Source organism: Colletes gigas, unplaced genomic scaffold (assembly GCF_013123115.1).
Source record: "Colletes gigas isolate AHSC1104 unplaced genomic scaffold, ASM1312311v1 Colletes_gigas_Sc00005, whole genome shotgun sequence".
NCBI lineage: Eukaryota > Metazoa > Arthropoda > Insecta > Hymenoptera > Colletidae > Colletes > Colletes gigas.
In genome coordinates this window covers 7484069-7507321 of record NW_025106634.1, presented here as the reverse complement: position 1 = coordinate 7507321, position 23253 = coordinate 7484069, and the positions used below count along the sequence as shown (strand labels likewise).

At 36.0% G+C, this 23253-nt stretch overlaps 2 protein-coding genes across 5 annotated transcripts; one reads left to right on the top strand and one right to left on the bottom strand.

The window, feature by feature from the left end:
- Positions 1–51: 51 nt before the first annotated feature.
- LOC122395393 (cationic amino acid transporter 3) lies at positions 52–17512 on the top strand. 4 transcript variants are annotated; one of them, XM_043392915.1, is made up of 13 exons: positions 52–340; positions 6173–6180; positions 8327–8592; positions 8872–9000; positions 9090–9350; positions 9409–9692; positions 10650–10990; positions 11067–11230; positions 11315–11481; positions 11568–11676; positions 11779–11876; positions 13659–13670; positions 17380–17512. In XM_043392915.1, exons 3-13 carry the CDS (start codon positions 8364–8366, stop codon positions 17503–17505), a joined length of 1920 nt encoding a protein of 639 aa, XP_043248850.1. In that variant the 5' UTR covers positions 52–340; positions 6173–6180; positions 8327–8363; the 3' UTR covers positions 17506–17512. The 4 variants fall into 4 exon arrangements, with proteins under 4 accessions (XP_043248850.1, XP_043248849.1, XP_043248852.1 ...); XM_043392916.1 differs by lacking the exons at positions 52–340; positions 6173–6180 and adding exons at positions 2962–3322; positions 3408–3692; XM_043392914.1 differs by lacking the exon at positions 6173–6180.
- Positions 17513–18044: 532 nt separating this feature from the next.
- On the bottom strand, positions 18045–22327 carry LOC122395391 (tectonin beta-propeller repeat-containing protein). Its single transcript, XM_043392913.1, has 13 exons — positions 22021–22327; positions 21477–21735; positions 21155–21337; positions 20692–20844; positions 20530–20622; positions 20153–20333; positions 19620–19843; positions 19329–19532; positions 19059–19237; positions 18801–18933; positions 18498–18724; positions 18274–18410; positions 18045–18186 (listed from the first exon to the last, which is right to left on the bottom strand). The coding sequence occupies exons 2-12, from the start codon at positions 21699–21701 to the stop codon at positions 18275–18277; spliced, it is 1938 nt and encodes a 645-aa protein (XP_043248848.1). The 5' UTR covers positions 21702–21735; positions 22021–22327; the 3' UTR covers positions 18045–18186; position 18274.
- Between the last annotated feature and the right edge of the window lie 926 nt (positions 22328–23253).

Here is a 23253-nt window from a genome sequence, read left to right as displayed (position 1 = left end):
CGCCTAAGCGAAAGGAAAACAAAAGAGTAGGAGTTGTTTGTATGGATTTAAATGATACGTGGACTTCTTTCCCCCAGGCGGAGAACTTGAAGTTTTTTCAAGCGTTAACGCGGCCGCTTTAAAATCATGGTGGGAGGTGATTGAAGTTTATTAGCTAGCGGACAGGTAGAAGCGAGCATCGTTATATTAGAGCACATTATTAGTTTGCGATCGTACTCCGGTGCGACCGGTTCCACGGTGTCGACCTACTTCCGATTCAGTTACGTATGTCCATCCTGTCTGGATAAAGTGTCTTTGTGCGTGAGACGTTTTCCCTTGCGACACGCATCTCCGGAATCAGGTAAGACCACATTGTACGCGCCGTTACGGACACATTTATGCGAAATCGAGTAACAAAAATCCAACAGGGCTTTTTTTAACATTCCCTGTGTCTCGTTTAAAAGTTTCCGCGACCGGACAAGCAATATTAAATAATTGAATGTATCTTTTAAAAAAATTATAGTATAATTTCAGTAAACCCAATGAGTATTCCAAATCTTTAGTATTTTTACTGGCAATTGTTTCCAGTATACCTTATATACGTTTTTATTGGAAAGTCGCTTGGTCATTATTTGTTTGTCTTTTTTATAGGTAAACTTTAACGCAACAGTAATGTTTCGCAGGCTAGTGTACACAAACACACGTGCTCGTGTGCATATGTTAAGTGTCGTACGTGTGCATACATTGCTATAATTCGTAGCAAAAATGGTCAACTCTCAAAAGCGAAATATTTTATTGGTTCGATAAAAATATTCATACAACGATAAGTCAAGTGCGTTTTTAGAATTTGCAAATTAGTGAAAGTACTGGAACTGTTAACCGTAATATTAAGAGCGGTAAAAAATAATTGAAAACTGAGCATTTTGAAATTTTGAACAATTTCACCGGTCTATCATTGTGTGTTGACGGCCTTAATTATGCAACCAAACAAAAAGGCGATACTGAAATAAATTATTTTTCTATCGAGCCCGAAAGTTTTCTAGAAAAACAATATATTCGTTGACCTTTTTTTTTTTTACGGAAAATATGTTTCAATGAAATTTTTTTTTTATTAACACGATTCCATCTAAACGGCTGAATAGATCATATTTTCATCCCAAGATTTAATTAGATTTTTACAATTTTTAATTAGATATTCAAGTGCTCGAAACAAAATGGAATTAAGCAAACGAAATATGTACGAAAGTATAGATTTGCTTAAATAATTAATTTCGCCCATTGAGATAGCGTTAAAACGATGTGTCTGTTGATTTATTACAATTGTGCTGCGCGGGCACTGAAAGAATTCCTTTCTCTTTCATTATTGCTTTCAGGCCGCGTAGCAATAAACTGGTTGCGTGTACAACATTTGATATCCTGGCAAGGAGAAATATCTCAAAAAGGGAGTCTTGCAAGAGAATTAGTCTTACGACATTTTCCTGCGACTTCGTAACTTTTCCTCGCCGCGGTGTAACGATAATTTACCATTCCTAGAACGAAGCAAGTTTATCCCCGTGCTCGTTCTACTCGCGACGTTTCAAGTTTACGTTCAATTCTGTTCCCTTTTTCATACCTCGTGTTTAACGTGCTCGATATCGTGTCAGCAGGTATTTACACGATGCACGTGTATGGCATAAAAGTATCTGAACGCGTCTCGTGATTTATAATGGCCACGGAAGTAAAAATATATCCAGTTCCTGCTTTTAGCATAAAATGTCAGATTCGTTGATTTCAAGGATCAACGAGTAACGAACCGACGTTACACGGTCACGTGATCGAAACATAGTAACTGTTCCTTCCATACGTACACTCGTACACGAAAGTATTTGAACGCTTGCATTTATAACATACGACTTATTCGATTAATAATCAGCAACGCAAGTCTATACGTATTTCTTTCTGGGACTGATCAGCCCCCATTGATTCAAATTGTGATCCAGTTTACAAATAGTTTACAAGAAAATTACAAGTTGCGTGACTCACTCTGTACATTATCTAATTTCGCTTATGTAGTCTTAGGTCCCATCCCTTGTTATATGTAATCATATGGTATCAAATGGTTCGGTGTATTTTATTAGTTGAACGGTGTAAATGTAAGTGGTCGAATATTTTCACGGATGAGTGTATGCAACGAGATTTGTATACATAGAGAAAAATTACTGAGACAATTGTTGGTTAATCGGTACGACGGGGTCTAGCATCGTGCGCTTGTTATTCGCTTCGATTGTTGTTTAAATATTATGTTTTTATCGTGCAGTTGTTTTGAAAAAGCTTTCGACGATCGGCGCGATGCGTTCGTGTATGAAACATTGTCGAAGCGTGTCGGAAATAAGAATAGTAGGAGGGATAATGGATTTAGTCCAGTCTCTATAATCCGGATTTTCGTTCAGCTCTGATGATTTCATTGTTAACAGAACTAAATCGAAGCAATTCGGTAGTTCGATAATTAGTTTTTCTTTAATTAAGTTTAATCGACGAAATTTTATTGCAACATCTACCAAAGGTGTGGAAAGACACTTTGTAAAGTTTCATAATTATTTCATAATTCGTGTGGATGTGTGCTATGCTTATTTCATTTTTTGACTTTGAGGAACAAGGAATAATTACTTTCTAAATTCCGCAATTCCATGTAACTACGTTCAAAGTATTCTTAACCTTCGAATTCTGACTCATGCCTTTTCTTAGGTTATTTTACTACAACGTACTCCGGACATTTATCCCAAATAATTTGCAAACTTACTTTTATTACTATTCATTGGTTCCGTTCACACCGCCCGGTTCGCACGTGTCCCACAATTACCCATTGTAATTCAATGGCGAAGATTCGAAGCGGCGTGAAACGGAAAGCTCAACGTGGGGAGCATACAACCCACGCGACAGGGAACGCGTTAACCGTCTAGTGACAAAATCACATTTATTGGCTTCTGGTTTTCAAGCTATCATCCCGTAAAACATGTTGTCGGCGTAAAAGTCAATGCTGTACAGTAGTCTTTACGATACAGGAAGTTCGTAAATGTCTTCAGACATCAAAGCAGATATGTAACTTTGTATACTGGTAAGTTTCGATAACTCTTTTAGCCAGAGTACATAACATATTATTGTCAGAGACCCAATATTTTTCGGGACAAATGCGTAAAAATCAATCAGTATACGCAGTTACAGTTAAATTGGCGGCTCGAAGGTCATGCACTTTGCTCGTGACATAAACAGACGCGAATTAGGACTCGGATCACGGTCAGGACTGTAGGAAGAAATTTTTCACCCAGCGTCAATTTATCTACCTCGGAATTATTTACGAGATTGAGTATTATTAGTTATTGTTCTTGTCTACTTACTATGTACTTACGATATATGAAATCAATGTCTATGGCGCATATGCACGTTTGCAGGACATCGGCGGAGAAGCGAATCGCCGAAACGCGTCGAAGAGTGTCATGTTCGGTGATTGTTAAAATTGGTAATTGGCCCGCGTGCATATTGTAAATAAAGGGATTATATCGTGGATGGTTCGAGGGGAATCGTGCAATGGGGACACGGCACTACGATGTGTCGCCTTAATTGGTCTGTAACCTTGTCGCGTTGACCAGTCGCCGGTAGCACACATTTTGTTTGGCTCCCCTTTATGCCAATGTCACTGGAGATCCGTAAATTTCGGTCGAATGCTCGTAAAACCGGTAAGCAATTTTCTCGGATAATTAGATCCACGTCGACTTAAAAATACGCCAAGACTCGTGCGACGTATTGAAAACCATATCCGGTTACTGTCATACTCTGACTTACGTCGTTTCTCACTTACGTATACATACACAACAATACGCCAAACTATCTTTTAACACTAGGTTTAAATGCTCGTAAATCTAATGCAATGTTAATATAAATAGATATATGTTAAATCTGTTTCAAAGGTGGAATAAACATCGAGACAGTCAAGTGGTCGATGAATATCAGAAGAACAACAACCTTAGGAATGTTTTATATCTGTATTTTTAACATTATCTTATACATTGGTTGTTAATTTCAAAGATAATGGTTCCTGATCGTTGAATTCAATTGATTTTTGTTTATTTAATAATTTACATATATGTATAATCGCTTGCAGCGTTCATATGAATTGAATTATCAAGATACTCGAATGAAACGATAGCTACGTGTACGAAGTAAACGTCGAGGATATTCCTACGGTGTGTTACTTGTATAAACTATTATTTTTCATTCTTGATATTTCGTTTGTCGCTCGGTCACGAAATCGTCAGATTATTTCGAACATGTAATAACATTAATATACATTGTACATGATAGGGACTCGAGGCTGCGGAAAATAATCGAGGTTAAGGAACGAGCACCGAGCAAGAATGATTTCACTTTTGTCCAAGCTTTTGCAGCGGCGATAAAATATAATTACTCGTAAAATGCATCGACGAGGAAACAGAAACCCAACGCATTTTCCTCCATTATGGCAATGATAATTACCTCTAATTATGGAAACGCCTGCATCGCGAATATCGGGCAATTATAGCAAAGTATCGTGGAATCTTACCTACGGTCGTGCCACGTGTGTGGTTAGAATATATTTTTTCTGCTAGGAGGGATTCCCCCGCGTAAAACATTGAATACGTAACGACGAGTCCATTCTTCTTTTCAATTACCGATCACGATCGCTGCTTAAAGAGATCAAGGTAAATAGCGAAGACGTAAACGACCAGGGAACCTTGGGGATCATACGTATCACATACATACATTCAGATAATTTAATTTAACAATCCCCGATAGTCTAAATAACGATGTATACCAATTTAATTAAATACACGATAGTAGAGACCGTTAGTAATACATTGATCTCAGATAAGTAAAAATGTATTATGGTATCAGTTTTATGAGAGCTACTTAAATTAATATTCTTGTTTACCACGAGCGAATATACTTATACCAGTTTCGAGCACCTATCGCTGTGCAAAATTCTATAGAAAAATAGGCGTCGCACGTGGGTAGGTTTTTTTTTGTAAGTGAACCACGAAACGGTAAATTCCTAGAACACCAAACTCCCTTTCTAACTATCGCAGATTCTAAAAAGCCAACACTACAGAGTTGATTACGACGTAGACACGTAGACGAGAAGCAATTATTTAGATCTACACGCGCAAGAATTTCACAATATTGTCCTCATCTTGAATGATTTAATGGCCGTACAATTAGCGTAAACATCCTTGATGCCGTCCTAAAAAAAATATCTCGGACAAAAGAAACTCTCCGGTATCCGGAAGAGAAAACGGCGAACCGCGATGACAGCATGCCCGTTATTATGCTAACAGGCTGATTTACATTGTCAACGTCTTTTATCACATAATCCTTTGATTGCTGCGCGTTTTAACTGAAAACCGTCCGCTGTATGCAACATTTTAGTCGCGAGACGGTGAATTAACTGAGATAACGCTAGTGCTTCTATTATTTATTTTAATGTTTTAGGAAAAATCTCTATTAGCATTATTTCTACCAAAGGTGTCGGAGGATACCTTCTCGCCTAAATATCTGAACAGACCGTTTTGTTCGTACTTTGTTTATTAACGTGAAAGTTTAATTTGTCTGAAGCAAAAAGGTAATTTTTTTTTCTTCATCTTTGGTCGTTTACGAAATATCGTCGATTTGCCATTTAAAAGGAGCATAATGTACACGTAGCTTGCAAATGAGAAACTAACGTTTCCCGCAGCAAAAGTGTTGATATCCCGTTTCTCGGGAAATTAGCCTTGATCGCCGTGGTTTCCTACGCCTGCACAGACGTGACGCGCTCTATCGCGTAAAAACGTTCTTGAACGTAATTTCGTTGCATGATCGACGACTCCGAGAGGAAGAAAAAAAAAAATAGAAAGATCTTACCGGTTAGCACATAAGTACTTGTGCAACGAACATTCTGACACCGTGGAATAAATCAATCATAATGTAATTCGCGTCCGCGGTGTCGATACTTTCTTGCGATAATCTTACGCTTAAGAACATTAAGCACTTTCGTTTCTCAACGTTAATACGATTGTTTATGCAAATGTTGCAAACACAAATTACTCGTAAATTTTCCACTATGTAAAAAGAAATGAATTAGTCTGAAATTAAAAGGTTTCGAAGGGGACATGGTTTGGAATAACTATTTGTGTTTTTTTTTTAGATGGTCACGTAAGGTCCACCACTCGTTTCTGGCTGTCTTTGGAAAATTTAACTTTATATTCTCTGATAATGCGTGAAGCAACAGTGTATATAGATATAGTTGAACGTATGTCAATAAGATTATCAAGAACCGACACGTGGGTGGTTTAATCGTTCAATAATGCAATTCACACAAAATGAAACAGGCATGTCAACAGTGGAACATATTTTTGCCCGAGGACCAATTTGCATGAAGGATTCATTATCATGTCGGCGAACCGTAGCAATGCAACCATTTTCTCCACAGTCAAAAATATTTTAACCCTCTGTTATTCTGCATGATTTTAAAATCATATACAATAATGAGAAGACGCTAAAAATATATATATTTAATAAAATAATTAGAATTATATTTAACGTAAGGGATAAGTATATGATTTGAGTAAGAAACTATTTTTTATCGCGTTTTTCAATGTGCATCGTTCGAAAGAAAACGATCAATAAGGATAATTATCGAAGCTGTCAAGAGTTTGTGATTTGTGTTATCTATCATCGGAATTTTCTACCCATATCATCCTCTCGTATACTAATCCCTATTCGTTAGTTTCAAAGAATAGATAATGCACGATAACAGGCACGATCGTGAAAATTTATTAATCTGTCGCGTTGATCGTCCCATCTATTAATTGTCGAGCTTTGCTTTTACACAATTGGTGTTCCCTCGTTACGACGAGGCGTCATTATTATCATAAACGGTGTTTAATATTTACACGCGTCTATCGTGGAGAAATGCATAAATATAGAATATCCTACGCAACCGGGAAAAGCTGTATCTCTAAAACGATACGTTTCTGAGCACCACAACCATTCTAATTATATTTAATAAATAAAATAAACATAATTACTTTTTCGTTAAACAGTTAATCTTACACTGATCGATATTAGACCTAGACTCATGTTTATAAACATTCTAATAGTGCAACAAAAATTATAGAGTTTCGTTTAAAAAGAGGATGCAGTGCACTTTTTAGACTCGTATGACTTTTTTTGTATTTGTAATCGCTTTAGTGATACAGCCTTTATCGGTTACGTGTGACATCTTGTATTATTTATTTTATATTAACTTGTTGCCTCGGCCTATCGCGTAGATCGATCAACAGATATATCGAACAAATGAAAAATGAGATGTCAAATCACGGGTACGCTCCAGTGCTGTATAATCAGCACTCTTTGTAAAGTGATATCGCGATAGTCATGCACAATGGTTATCGGCGTGCAGAACTCCGTACTACATTGTTATCTAAATCCTTTTTCTCTGCTCTTGATTTGTTGTTTTAATGAAACTTACTCGAGATGAGATAGTAACGACGACTCTAAAGAGAGATGGGTTTCGATGGTACTGGAAGTATATTTGTAATGCGTCCAACGATAAAAAGATAGTAAATATTCCACTTAGTCGGTCTATTTATTTAATTAGGAACGATAAATTGTAGCGCTTAAGTCGTAAGATATAACGGGTGGCCATGTTAGGAACATCGATCATATCAACACTTTGACGGCCGCTGTCACGTATATGTGACTTTGAGAGCCAGCAGACGTCGGCCACTGTCACGTGCGCGTGATCTACTGTATCAGTTACCATTTCATTAAAGTGTTTAACTGTTTAATTAAAATAACCGAAACTAAGAATATAAATATTAATTGAACGTCTTCTAACATACCTTTTGACGCCTAACAGTTATAGCTAAATTTTAAATAAAAAATGCGAGATAGATAAGATTCAAGAAGCAAATGTAATTAGATTCCACAGAAATTGTTAATGATATAAATCGTCGCGTGACGATATCAGACCGTAGATCGGAGATTGATCAAGATGTTCGATCGCACCTGGCATATTTATCAGACATAACACCTTCAGACTATGTACCGTGCCACTTTCTTCGATCGATGCAGCACACTTTGTTTCGCGAATATTTTTTCAAAGAGACACTATACTAGAAACCTCGTATCGATGATCAGTCGACACAAAATTGTAATAATAGAAATTAGCAAAAAATTTTTTATTAAGAAAAAATCAGTCTTCGATTTGTTGAATAAACGTGCATAGCTTTTTTGTGCGTCGATCGAATTGGGTGTCCGATTATGGTTTTTGGAATTTTGTTAAACCTGTTTTCAGAGAAGGGAGAAGAACGTTAAATTAAAGGTGGCTCGGCATGGCGAGTCGATTGTGGAGGGCACTGTCCCGAAGACGGATCGAGGAGAATCACGAGAGCAAAGGGGAGTTGGCTCGTGTTTTGGGTCTGTTCGATCTGACTGCCCTTGGCGTTGGTTCCACCCTCGGTCTCGGCGTTTACATACTCGCTGGCAGCATCGCCAGAGAGACAGCTGGCCCAGCTGTTTGTATCTCCTTCCTCATAGCCGCCATCGCTTCCGCATTTGCCGGTACAATTTTTATTTATCGTCTAGCTCGACAACTTTATACATCAAGTAAAAAGAAACAAAGAAAATGTACTGTGCAATGCTGAAAAGTTGGCACTTGGAAACACTCTAACAAAAATCTATATAATCTGTATAATAGAGCGTCCTGCATAATTTTTCTAATGAGTTATAGTCTGGTCCAGTTACTGAATACTAGAGGTCCCTAATTCACTCTATCTCTGCTAAATGCACCCAGTGCATTGGTCTATGTACGAGTAAAGGAAACGTTCGTTTGAATTTCAGGAATGTGCTATGCCGAATTCGCTTCCAGGGTCCCCAAGGCAGGATCGGCATACGTTTACAGTTACGTGACAGTGGGGGAGTTCGTTGCTTTTATCATAGGATGGAATTTAATTTTGGAGTACGTGATCGGTGCGTAAATTGATTAATTTGATAAACCCATAGGAATCGTACGGATCCATCCAACACGACGCGTCAAGTTCGCTTGTTTTGATGTTCAGGTACCGCGAGCGTTGCGCGAGGACTTAGCAGCTACCTGGACGCGTTAATAGGAAACGTGATAAGCAAAACGCTTCATTCGGTCATGCCTATTCACGTTTCGTTTCTGTCCGACTATCCGGATTTCTTCGCTTTCGGGGTAGTGGTACTGCTTATAGTCTTGTTGAGCATAGGAGTGAAAGAGTCCTCGATCTTGAACAATATATTCACCGTTGTGAATTTAATTACCATCGTCATCATTATAGTCGCAGGGTCCATTAAAGGTAAGAAAGAAATCAACAAACTGATTTTTTATGCAACTTATTTTGTTTGAATTTTTAGCGGATCCTGCGAATTGGAGAATACCGATAACTGATATACCGGACACGGTAAAACATGCAGGATCGGGAGGATTCATGCCATTTGGCATAACTGGTGTGATGATAGGCGCGGCCAAATGTTTTTACGGTTTCGTAGGATTCGATGCTGTGGCCACTACCGGCGAAGAAGCTAAAAATCCTCAACGCAACATACCTATAGCCATCGTCGTGTCCTTAGTTATAATTCTGTTGGCCTATTTCAGTATTTCCACCGTGCTGACTATGATGTGGCCTTATTACGATCAGGTACACGGGTGCCTTTTTCAACTCTTTGTCAACCTCAGATGTTTCATGGGATATTCTAGAGGTCAAAATACGACGAAAATCAAGAATACCAATTTGTCGATGGAGGCTTCCTTAAAAAGTTATTAACAATTAAATTCAAAATTTTCAAATCGTTTAAAAAAAATTATTTTCGGTTGCGGGGGTCAATTACAATCATTTTTGGTCATTACACATACCCCCGAAATCCTACCCACTTTCTAGAAAAAAATTCGAGAAAGTGTGAAATTTTTCGACCGGGAAAAAAAATGTCAAATCGTTTTGGAAAAATTATTTTCGGTTGCGGGGGTCAATTACAATCATTTTTGGTGAATACACATACCTTCGAAATCCTATCCACTTTCGAGAAAAAAAATCGAGTAGGTGCTGAAATTTTTCGGCGAAAAAAAATTTTTCAAATCGTTCCAAAAAAATTATTTTCCGTTGCGGGGGTCAATTACAATCATTTTTAGTGAATAGACATACCCCCGAAATCCTACCCACTTTCTACAAAAAAATTCGAGAAAGTGAAATTTTTCGATCGGGAAAAAAAATGTCAAATGGTTTTGAAAAAATTATTTTCGGTTACGAGGTTCAATTACAATCATTTTTGGTCATTACACATACCCCCGAAATTCTACCCACTTTCTAGAAAAAAATTCGAGAAAGTGTGAAATTTTTCGACCGGAAAAAAAATTTCAAATCGTTCTAAAAAAATTATTTTCGGTTGTGGGGGTCAATTACAATCATTTTTGGTCATTACACATACCCCCGAAATCCTACCCACTTTCTAGAAAAAATTCAGTACTAGCGGAACTTTAAACGTTAATAACTTTTTAACAAAGCCTCCATCAACAAATAGGTATTCTTGATTTTTGTCTTATTTTGGCCTCTAAAATCGATGGACAGAACTTGCAGGAGAATCTAATATTTTATGTTTAGGATGTCGACGCGCCGTTTCCGTACGTATTCGATCAAATCGGATGGCCAACGATCAAGTGGATCGTTAATATCGGAGCAGTGTTTGCATTATGCACAAGTTTACTCGGCGCAATGTTTCCCTTGCCACGTATACTTTACGCCATGGGCAGCGATGGGATAATTTTTAAACGACTAGCAATGGTACATCCGAAAACGATGACACCTATATTCGGAACAGTGGTTTCCGGTTTATTCACAGGAGCCATGACACTCATATTTAATTTGCAACAGCTAATAGACATGATGTCTATAGGCACTTTATTGGCATACACTATAGTGGCAGTGTCTGTTTTAATATTGAGGCAAGTGCAATAAATATTACTAATATAATACCAAGCAAAATATAAAAAATAAATTGAACACATTTACTATCATTAGATATCAAGGGAAAGAATGTACATCTAACAATCATGCTATGACTACAATGAATAATTACGAACTGACACCAGTCAGTGTCTTAAAGCAAATGTTCAATCTGCACAATCAAAAAGAGATAAATGAGATCTCTACGAAAATTGCAAAATACGGTATTGCGATATTGTGTAAGTTATATCACTCAAATTCTTATTCAGAGTTTCTAACATGGCCGATATATACTTTTATATAGTGTCTTATTGTTATTGCAGGTATTATGGTATTTGTTATTGCGTTATTTATTAATAATGTAGGCGCAAATGCCTTTGGCAATAATCTAATAGAGACTGTGATACTAGTCATACTTGTGATAATATTATTATTGAATTTAGCGGCCATCGCGAGACAACCTGTTCAAGAGATTGAAGTAGCATTTAAGGTACATAGGCTAATTTGTTTCCATAATGAATGATGAATAAAATCTCTCTTTAGCGATTTTTTCACCAGCGTTACTCTTATTTCTAGGTACCATTAGTGCCACTTCTCCCATGTTGTAGTATTTTCATAAATTTATATTTGATGTTGCAACTAGACGCTTTTACGTGGATCAGATTTTCCATTTGGATGCTTATTGGTACGTATCTATGAAATACTGATAGCAATTGAAAAAAAAAGAAACAAAGCAAATTAAACGTAAGTACAACTTTGTTGTTAATTGTTATTGTATTCCGTACAGGTTTCAGTATTTATTTCCTTTACGGAATATCACACAGTGAACAAGGACAAAGAGACAAAGTGGAAGCTGAAATGATAAAAAGGAAATATACAGATCAAGTAAGAGTTGTAACTATATTCTGATAATCAATTTGTAATATGTGATATTTGGTATGAATGTAAAAACAAAATCTTCTCGGAAGAAATCTTAGGTATTACAGAAGTGATTATCGTTTCGGTGTCAAAATACGATTAACTGTATTATTTATATTAGCACGTCACTAGAAAAAAAGGACATTAACATTCCGACGGTATAGAATATTTTTACGTATTATTACTAAAAAGCAGGGCTGAATAATAGGTTCCGAAAATAATGATTTCAAATCGTTATATAAGTTGAAGTTCTTGCATTAGCTCTCATGTGAACTGAATCTATACACACAATATAAATATTTGTCGTTTACTGTTTTCGATTGATCAGATAAAACCTATATGATGCAAGAACTTTAATTTAAACCAATACAATCCGAAATTTGGATTCTTCGTGACAGTTATTCGGAATAAAAAGTTTTTCATAGCTGCTTCAAAAACCTAAACCTGTATTATAATAGTTTTCAAGCCCTGCTAGAAAGTGAAATACTTGTTATCATAAACTTTTAACACGCTAGTGAACAGTGATCGTTTTTGAACATTACATCAATCCATCCATAAATTATTGCGCGTCATAAAGTTAATTCATTAAATCTTATAAATATACTCACAACATTATTCCGTTAAAAAAAAAAAAATCTGATCCACTATATATATAGAATATAAGGATCGTGTAAAATTTGTTTGTTCCTTTTTATATTTATACATATATTGTAACATACTGATATAATGTACATATTTCTTAAACAATTTTATTACGTTTATTGATTGTTCAAGTGCCGCTGGCGCTAATGAAATATATTGTTTTATATTATATTGTCGTGTATTTATTTCAGATAGTTCGAAAATTATTTATTAAAAATTAATAGAGCAAGTTTTAATAAGTTTTTAAACATTTTTATTTTTAAACCTTTCTCGATTATGATAATATAAGGATGTTTATATTTTTAAATAATAATTTTGACACTTAGGCACACTGTAATATAATGTCGAATTTTAATCAGATTTATTCGTTCACATAATTTAATCAAATCTTGAAAGCTATTTTAATACATATTTGTCAACGAAACATATACATTAAATAGTATAGGCAGTCGTGTGATAAGAATACATTATCAACAGAGTAAAGCTTAATATAAAACAAATATTTATAAATTATACATCAGCAATAGTGTTTTAAAAATACTACCTAAATATAGCACAATTATTGTTGTAAATATTTACGATATCCTGTATTTATAGTTTCGAAAATATAAACGTTTGCAATTTTTTAATACTTCTTATTTTTTTTTTTTTTTTTAAATAAGACTACGAGTAGTAAATGTAAATGTATGGTTGTCGCATTACAAATATAACACGAAATTGATTCATTACAGGAACACTTATTTAGCACGTTCTTTAAAAGGATCATTAAACGATTGATTCGATAAAAAAAAAATATACATATATAATTGGTAAATAATTAATGTGTTTAAAACATTTATAAATATCCATTTTCGTTCTCGACGTTAGTGGTTGTCACTAAATTTCGATTTTCTAAGCAACCTTCCTAACAATACACTTTTTTTTTTAATTGATTTGTAGTATAAGATGGAATACGTAATACATAGAAAGTATTAAAATAAAAATATGCACGATCTTTTGCTTTATCATGATTTTAATCTTCGAATACTTCCACTAGCAGTCTTTTATCATTCTAAAATCCCGAACTTTCTTTACTATACTGTAATAATCAAAATAATTTATTCATAGGCAAGGCAAGTGGTACGTACAATCAACTTATGCTTTTATAGTGGTATATGATTATTAAAAAATAAAATTAACCTTTCGTACTATTATTTTTTCTAACGTCGCTAGTATTATATATCCAATGCTTATGCAAATGCATATTATTTGGAATGTTTCGACGACAAAACAATACGGGACAATTTTACTACCAAATTTGATAAATAATCGTAAAAATCCTATAATTTTTAGTCGAGAAAAACATTCAGGGAGCTTTCATCGGGTTGAAACTCTCATGAAAATCATTGTCCGACGGTAGACAACAATCTTCGCGTGAAACTTGCAGTCACCAAAGTGTTAACAAAGAAAGAGCGAATTTATATTACATATTCAATTATTGTTACCGGTTTGTATACTTTAGACATCTCTTTCGTTCGTTAGATACGTCGTGTGTCAAGCTTTTACGCTATTAAATTGAGTTTAGTTGCGAAGCTAAGCCATATACATTATGGAAAATGTTTATGTCTCTTATATGCACATGCATTCACTTTCACGTACGAAAAATTTTCCTGTGGAAACAGAAAGCTAGAATATCACATTGCTAGATAGTTATACAATAATACTTTGTGTATCTTATTACAAGAATCTTCATTGATCGAAAAATGGATCGTTCATTTCATTTTATTTACAAGTCCTCCCACACTTATATATTGCCAATTTGCCTGTTAAAAGAGTAATCGTAACATTAAACGTGATTTAACATTACCATTGACCCGTGATAGAAATGATCGACTCACCCCAATACTGGTGACCCAACCAGTTCCGGCTGGATTCTGATCGGTAATTCCAATTCTACGGCAAAGTATTCCAGCTCCAGAGACCGCCCATACTTGACCTTGCTCTCTGGCAACGGCAACATGTCGAAAGCCTTGTTTCGCATTTATAACAGACATATCTAAGACAGACGACGTAGGATTACACACCGATTACGAGCGAATTTTATTTTACAATAACATGAAATAAAAAAAACAAACGAAAGAGAACATGCAGGCAAGATAGAAAAAATTAATTTGCAAGCTTACGGTAAACACATAACAAAATTGCAATTTATCTGAAAAAACACATGTGAACTAGAACGTGTATTGTCTACGTCGCAATCATAAACGCCTAAAGAATACCTATGGAAGAGGGGTCAGAGAATGTATCTAAATTAACAGGTGTGCTGTCTATGTCAGCGTTTCCCAACGCAGGGCTTTTTTTGAAGGGCATTCTGCGGAGTTTTCCAAGAAATACAGCTTTTTGGGGTTTCGTCTGACATTTGTCTGGAATTTTTTCAGAAAGCAATTAACTGGTGTATCTCTGCGAAATTGTTCAGCGCTATACAGACTATATGCGTCGTTTGCTAGGTCTGACCATTATCTAACTATACAGAGTGTTACGGATTTATGTGCCAAACTTTATCAGTACAGTCTATGAATCTAGATAAGAAAGGAATCCTATATAAACGCAAGTTTAAAGCTTTGTTACAAAACTATAATACTAAAATGTTTTCGAGATATTTAGATGTGAAATTTTCAAATGAACACTGATGAAAAATGATGAATGATGAATGATCGAACGTGAAATGACCCTATTATTGGACACTAAAAGGTTGGGAAACGCTGCTCCATACAATGAAGAATTTCAGACTTACCTATGTGAATAGGATCGTTTGGCATTGCAGGAAGTGTTTGCCAATGTGTTCCTTCCGGGAAAATGTTCGTTTGCACTTCACGGCGTACGGACAGTCTACCTGTTGTATCCAATGCCCACACTACATTTTTTCCTACAGAAATTTGTTTTAAATGAACGCCTGCCAACGGTTCGACATTTTGCCATTGTGCGCCTGTAAATTTTTAATAACAATTTATGAGAATCATGGTCGAACAGACGAATACAATAAATTGTAGAAACTTTACGTTATAGTCTTTGTACCTGTAGGTTTTGCAGGGCTGGTGCCTAGCCTCCAATAAGAGGAACCGTTCTTTCCTACAGCCCAAACTTGACCTTCCGGACCACACGAAATACCTATTAAAGCTTGATCGCTCGGTATATGTTCCCAAGAAACTCCCTATAAATTAGCAATAAACAAATAGTTTGAACGAGGGCTCGTAGGGCTCGTAGGCTCGTAGTCAAGCCTCAAAATTTTCAAACTACCGTTCTTGAGATTTTCATGTATTCCAACAGCTATAATTCTTTTCTAGGGACATAAGCTCAAAGTAAAGTCGATATTTACAATTCTAAAGCTTGACTACCTCGTTAAGTTTGTGACGACAAACTTTTGTATTTATACCATTGGACAGGATTCCGAAACTCCTCTCCTAAATAAAGCTTCACCGTTAGTAGCCACTGCCCATATGTAAACTTGAGCGTCTGTACCAGGTTTTCCAGTTGCCTAACAAATGCGACAATGCATTGTTATTTACTTATATTTTTATTATTATTATAGATTCTAAATATTTCATACATATAAAGAAACATCGAGCAGCTTTGTGTTTCCTAATTCTTGCCATGGACCGCTAGTCGTCAATTGACATCTTCGAAACCATCTTCTTCTTCTTACGTAATCGGTAAACTGTTTTTTACCGTGATACTGAGAAGGAAAATCAGTGGCGTATTGCCAGCCATCCCTATCAACGCCTCCAGGCGTATGAAAGTCTACTATCCAATCTGATATCTGTTTATGGGCATGAAATTTATTATGATGATAATGAAGGACATTTTTAAATTTATAGTACTATTCGAACTATAATAGAACTCACCCAATGCCAGTGCATCGATAACAGTTTAGTATGTTCTCGAGTACGTCTATGGCGTCCGGTCGCGTCACTCCACATGTAACGGTCCGTTGGAAGACCATGAGACGTGTATCCAGTCAACGGATTCCAACGTTGATATTCGTAAACGTAATAGTTGTGAGTATCTACCATAGTGTTTATCCCCGTATTGCTGTCTAATCCTGTAATTATTGATAAACAATATTACTGCCTCTGTTTAGGTTGATAATTAAAATACATTACCTTTTAAAAATAAGCCACCCCAACCACCAGTATACACCCACGCGGTATTATCATAACCTATACCCCATGTTACACCAACGGTACAAGTTTCAACTTTCTTCAAATGCCCGCCCATTTGTCTCCAAAAGATTGCAATCGGATCGATGATTATCTACGTAGAATAATAATCATGTTACAGCTTCTTTTTATTCTAGATTGATAGAGTAATTGTTACACAGCAATGCACAGTTATCAAGATCATTACGTACAGACTTGGATCTATAAAGCACACTGCACAATGTCATTAATCCCTTAATTCGTAAATGAGTAATACTTTGCGGTAGTATTCTATGGCTATAAAAAGTAAATTCCGCGTCGTCGATCAAAATCCTATATCCTCGCTCTTCGCAAATGATCTCTAACGTGAAATCGGAACCAGCTTTCAGCGGACTATTTCCGTTTCTTTCTTCATCGCCCCACTGTCCATTTTGATATGTGTTCCGTACGATTATATTCTCTTTGAGTCTTGGATTAAAGTGTAATGCCACATCATGGCTATCCACCACAGATTTTTGTTTTAGACTTGTCATCATATAACAGACAAGATTAAATGACAACCTGATTTCAAAAACGTCGAATAAAGAACTTGGAAGTATACGAAAAAATAACTTACGTAATTTTGTTTAAAATATTAATAATTTCTCACCTAGAGGCATCATCGTGGATACAAACTGTCATTTTTAAGGAACTACCACATACGAAACCATTTTGTAATATACATTCGAACGGCAACTCCTTCCCCGCGACGTCTAATTCGTGCACGTAAGTATTATTGACGAGTTGATTTTCCTAGAATCAAGTCATGAAAGGTAAACACCACTGTGAAACTTTATTGCATAATATGTTTCACTCGTATCGTGTATTAACATACTTCTACGGCTGCAGGATCGTAAACGTACACGTCTCCTAAAGCTGTGGTAGCCCAAATCGAGTTGGAGCCCGGTCTTCCATAAACATTATTCATTTGGCAAGAAACTAACAATAAGAGAGACATTTTTAAATTTATATAGTTATATCATGTAAAATAAGTATAAGCAAATCCTGTATAATACGTATATATACCTGAAGTTAAATGCGCTAACCAATCTTCCATTTCAGTGTCACTGGAAAACTGTAATCTAAGAACTTTAGAACGTGATAACCGAGGAGTATGAATTGCTATCCGTGGATTACCTGGTTCGCTGCAGCATACTACGCACATAATTTCGGATATAGGAAACTGAACCTGAAAGAGGACCATTAAATATCGAGAGACGTTTACAAGAAATTTCTGATAATATTTATGTCTTCGAGGGCTTACAATCGTTGTTGCTCCGTCGGAATTCAAAATAGTTACTGTCCCGGAATCTAAAGATCCACTATCGCTGCTTATCCACTCTAATTCAATAATACAATCTTCGTACGAAGTATTACCCTTAATTTTACATTTTGCATCACCATTTTTTACCCAAGATGATCTGCAATTGGTCATTACGAAATACAAAACTCTTCGATCGTACGTATGCGCGGTATATTAGTTATTAATTTTATAAAATTTCCAAGACCTCACTTTTCAACAGCTTTTTCATACATTGACGCGTCAAATTGTACTTTTTGTAATCTTTTCCTCAGTTCTTCTAACACGTATATCCTCCATGGCTCCGCGATATCTCCGTGATTTGCGCCATTTGTGTCCGCGATCCTACGCATTTAAAACAGGAGGTAAACTGGTTTTTTTATTGTTATGATAAGGAAATAAATCAAGAATTTAGTGTAGCATTAAATATACCATTTTGGAGGATTGGATGGATCAACGAAACAAGCTCCAGCTTCTATTTTGTACCAGGAAGCATCGCATTCGGCCCAATACATTGCTCCGGAACTTTCATCTTCTCCGTAGACTCCAGAATCGCTGGTTAAATCAGGATCGAATATACTTCCATCCGTTTCCGGATGAGCTTCTACACCTACCATAGAGCCGACCGAGTGAACAGGACTCCATGCAGCTGGATTGATCTATATTATTTTAATTTTGAACATCAATTTCAATGAAGAAAGATAAATAGTACATGTGATTAAACTCTCTATTAACCTTGACAGTACTGCCCATCCCTTTCCCAGAGACTATTATGGATTCGCCAGTTTTGGTCAGTGACTCGTTCGATATGGTTATATTCGCAACACTAGCTTCGGTCAAATCACCCATATCTAACGAATTTGTACATCTATAATCATTTAAAAAGTGGTGATTTAAAAAAAAATGATAAAAATAATTCCTGTTGAAAATTTGTGGTAAGACTGTCTAAAGCTATGTTAAACGGGTTAGCAGGGCTTTACTGTGTATGTTTACCTCTTTTTGCCCTCGTTCAGATATATGTCCTGGAATGATGTTTGTTGTGGATTTTTAATATAAACACCGTCGTTTGAGCGATGCCATAATTTTAAAGATGTTGGTGTTGGTGCCGAATGAGATTGTTCTTCCCATTCTCTGATCAACGTAGTCCCCTCGCTAGTGCTATGCGGCCGATTCTAGAAAAGAATATTATTTTTTTCCTATTACACGGTCAAACACGAATTTTTTTCTGAAATGTCCACTAGATGTTCCTGGTAAGATAAATACCAACGATCCCCAGCTTTGATGTCTCTGTTGTTGAGGAGTACCGCACATACTGTGCCTATTATTCGATGATAAACTGGCATTACTACTCGCTCTGCTAAGTTGAAGAGGCGCGTTTATTACTCTCCACTTTTTACCCGTTAATTCTGATCGTGTAATACCAGTACGATAGTATACACACCGATCTTCCTGACCAATAGCCCAAACCTAATGCAATAGCAACCATGTGACTAAACACAGACACACAAAGTCTACTGTAATAAGAATCTACATGTTTATGATAAATTAAATTACCTGATCGTTTGGAGCAACGGACACTAATGACATTTTGCTTAACATTTCTACCCATCCAGTACCAGTAGCCATCTGTTCGCAAAGTCCACTCATATCGCCTCTGATACCTTTCCTAAACCATACTCCCCCGTCCTGCGACACAGCCCACACAGCATCCGTGCCCACGCTAACTTGTACTAATTTCAAATCTTTTTGAGGAGGCTCTACCTCCGACCAGTCTTCACCTATAAAGTAAATTATGCTTATTCCTGCCAAATGATTAATCCTTTGTACTCCGCTGGTACTGTTACGGTGACATACTTATAATGCACCGCAAGCTATATTTACGGTAAAACAAACTGAATTAACAAGGTAAACGAATAAACTGTAAATTATGAGTTTTCTTTTCTGCAAAAAGGAACACCTTTTAATTTTTCGAGGTGGCATCGCTAAATTGCTTTAAAGTTGCTAGCTACTCGTACTAAGCAAAAATCTCGGAGTGCAAAGGGTTAAAGCAGACAATAATTTTGAAATTCATATAAAAAATTATATACCCATTGGATTTTCTCTAGTGACACCTGTACGCACCAGTGCTTTACCAATCATTAACACAGCCCACACAAGACCGGTTATTCCGACACTGATTTGACATACCTCGTAACCAGTGGCTAATTTTATAGCGCTCCATCTTTGCCCTTCAGGGCATGTTGTACTGGTACCAACGCGAAACATTACCTACATTTTATTTATAGTTCTCATTAACTAGATATTTTACTTTTCTTAAATCATAATTATTGCAGTAAACAGAACTACAATAGTGCCTACTTAAGTGTCCGCGCTCGGGACCGGCCACGGACGCTTAAGTGGGCACAGGTCATGTAACTCTCCGATTTATGAAAATGCTTGAGTAGAATTTTTTTTAAAGTTATACCCTTCCATGAGCGGTTACTGCCCAGACTAGTAGGCATCCAGGATTACCTCCAGGCATTTGGTTTCCACCCACAGATATATCAATAAACGGTTCCTGAAAACATATTGCAACACGTAATATAACAGTGTAAAAAAGAAGTAACAATTTTTGTAAATGTTTTACCTCTGTTGGATCTTTATGTAGAGGTGCAATAGCACACCACGAATTCATGGCACTGTATCTCCTATACCGAACCCATTTTCGTCTTCTGACACAGGATTTCCATTGTTTTTTTGTGGTATATGTAGTTGGAAAATCAACCGCATATGTCCATCCCTATCAAAATATCAGATTCTCTGTGACCAGTACAGACACACTTTGTTTCAAAGTTGACAACAGACAATAAATCTACATACAAACAGAAACATATAAAGAACACAACAACAAAAATAAATGTTTCAAATTAAAATAGATGCAATTATGTCCCAAATTAATCATTAATCGAAAAATTATTTCAAATAGTGTTTACTCTGTTTCAAAGGAAAAATTGTATAACAAACAAAAGTCCTGTGTAGGTGGAGGTAGACAACCTATATAAAAATAACTAAATTCACTGTTATAATATAAAAATTTCAACCATATTTACATCATGATCTAATGGTTGGCCATCTAATGTAGTCTCTATTTGCCAGTCACCTTCCCACTGCCAGGCCATAGATGGTAACTTTACTTTATCTCGACTACGGTCAACTGTACCATCTTGATTAGAAAAGTTATACCTATCTGTAGGTAATAATCTTCCACTAAATCCATCTAAGGGAAGCCATCGCTGGAAACATTAAATGTTGCTTTAAATGTATGTAGTACGACTGAACTTTACTTTAATGGACCAAGAATTATTAAGATATTTTATATTATGTATTTAATTCTACATAAAAGTATAAATAAAATCATCACCATCGACTTACTTCATTTTCATATATTTCTTCTTTAAGCCTTATAGGTACATCCAAACCATGTACATGTACGTAAACTTGACGATCGCAGCCTATAGCCCACATGAAATGCGGTACAGCTGATAATTGTTTAAATTCAATACCCAGGTACGTAAACTCCCGCCACATGTTCCCAGACGTTGATAATCCAAACACACGTCCTTCATTATTTATGGCGTACAAATATGAATTTGGCATTTCAATACTTTACCGTAAAAATGTTCTGATTCACCTGGCAAACAATGTTTTTAATTACGCTCTTAATATCTCAAACGATTACCCATTGTAAGATAACAAAAGCAGAGACTTCATCAAACAATTATGTGTACACAATTCTACCAAATTTTCAATATCTAATATACATATTCATAACCGCTTTAGATAGCAGCAAGCTTTAGTAATGAATCGGCGATAACAATAATTTACAACGTGACGAAACACACACCGCAGCACCGACAATCTATACGCTTACGGAATACAAATATATATATATATATATATATATATAAGATAGTACCTTCTTTTTTCCCAGAAATATCAATTTATCTTTTCTGTACGGTAGATAGTGTTAGTTTACAGACATACTTTTCTCTACATAAATATGATACAATCAAACGATTGTTCGATCGTGAGAAGGTGGTTATGGTTATGTCGAATTTTTATTACATTTTACGTTATTCATCATGTATCGTACAACAAGAACTGCATTAAAACATAAAAGTGATCAAATAACTTTAACACGAAAAATTAAGCATATAAACTGTTAATATTGAAGAACATGTTTTTATGATGACACACGGACCAGTGTAACCAGATTTGACATAATTGAGTGCATCGACGGCGATACTAGTAACGACGAACTTCCTTAGCATCTAACGGAGTAGTGGGAAAATCGAGAAAGAAGGTATACAATTTCGAATCTCGAATGCCCTAGCATTTTTATATTTCGACTTTTATAGCACATACGTATAAGCAAAAAGCATAATGAAAAAAAAATTTACACAGAAATACAAGTTTCAAGAAAAAAAAGAAATTTTTGTTCTCATTCTTATATATGTATACACATGTATATTGTCAATACGATTGAGTATAAATAGCTGATTGAATTTATACTCATACGTGAAAAGTAGACTTTGCTCATGTTCATGTTCAAAGGAACCAGTGGACAAAAATTTAAGGCTGTCGATAATGTCGGTAAGTAGGATTTGTCATGTTGCGTGAGAACCTGCCGCAACCTTCCGCGCAAACGCAGCTGTTCGCGGGTTGCCATTCTACAGGCGAAACTTTAAACGTTAATAACGTTGTAACGAAGCCTCCATCAACTAATTGGTATTCTTGATTATCGTCTTATTTTGCCCTCTAAAATCGCTCATTAAAATTTTAACTATGGGTGGCCGAGCACCCTGTATATGTGCCTATGTGGGTTGGAACGTAAAAATGTCTGAGCAGTCGAGATTCGAAATTGTATGCCATTGACGCGATGACGGACTTCAGCTGTTCAAGAGCAAGAAGAAAGGCCCCCATTCACGTTCTTTGTCGATTTTCCGAAGTTGCGTGAAGTGCTGACCGTGCACAACATGTGCCTCGTGCGGTAGGTTATGTCGGCTTTCCCCACCACTCCGTTACGGTAAGGAAAATCGTCGTTACTAGTGTCGCAGTCGTTATAATTTACCTTAGTTTCGTTACTTCCACGAAGCTAACATTGAATTCATCTCAAAATACATTTAAAACCTTATCCTAGGTTTGTATG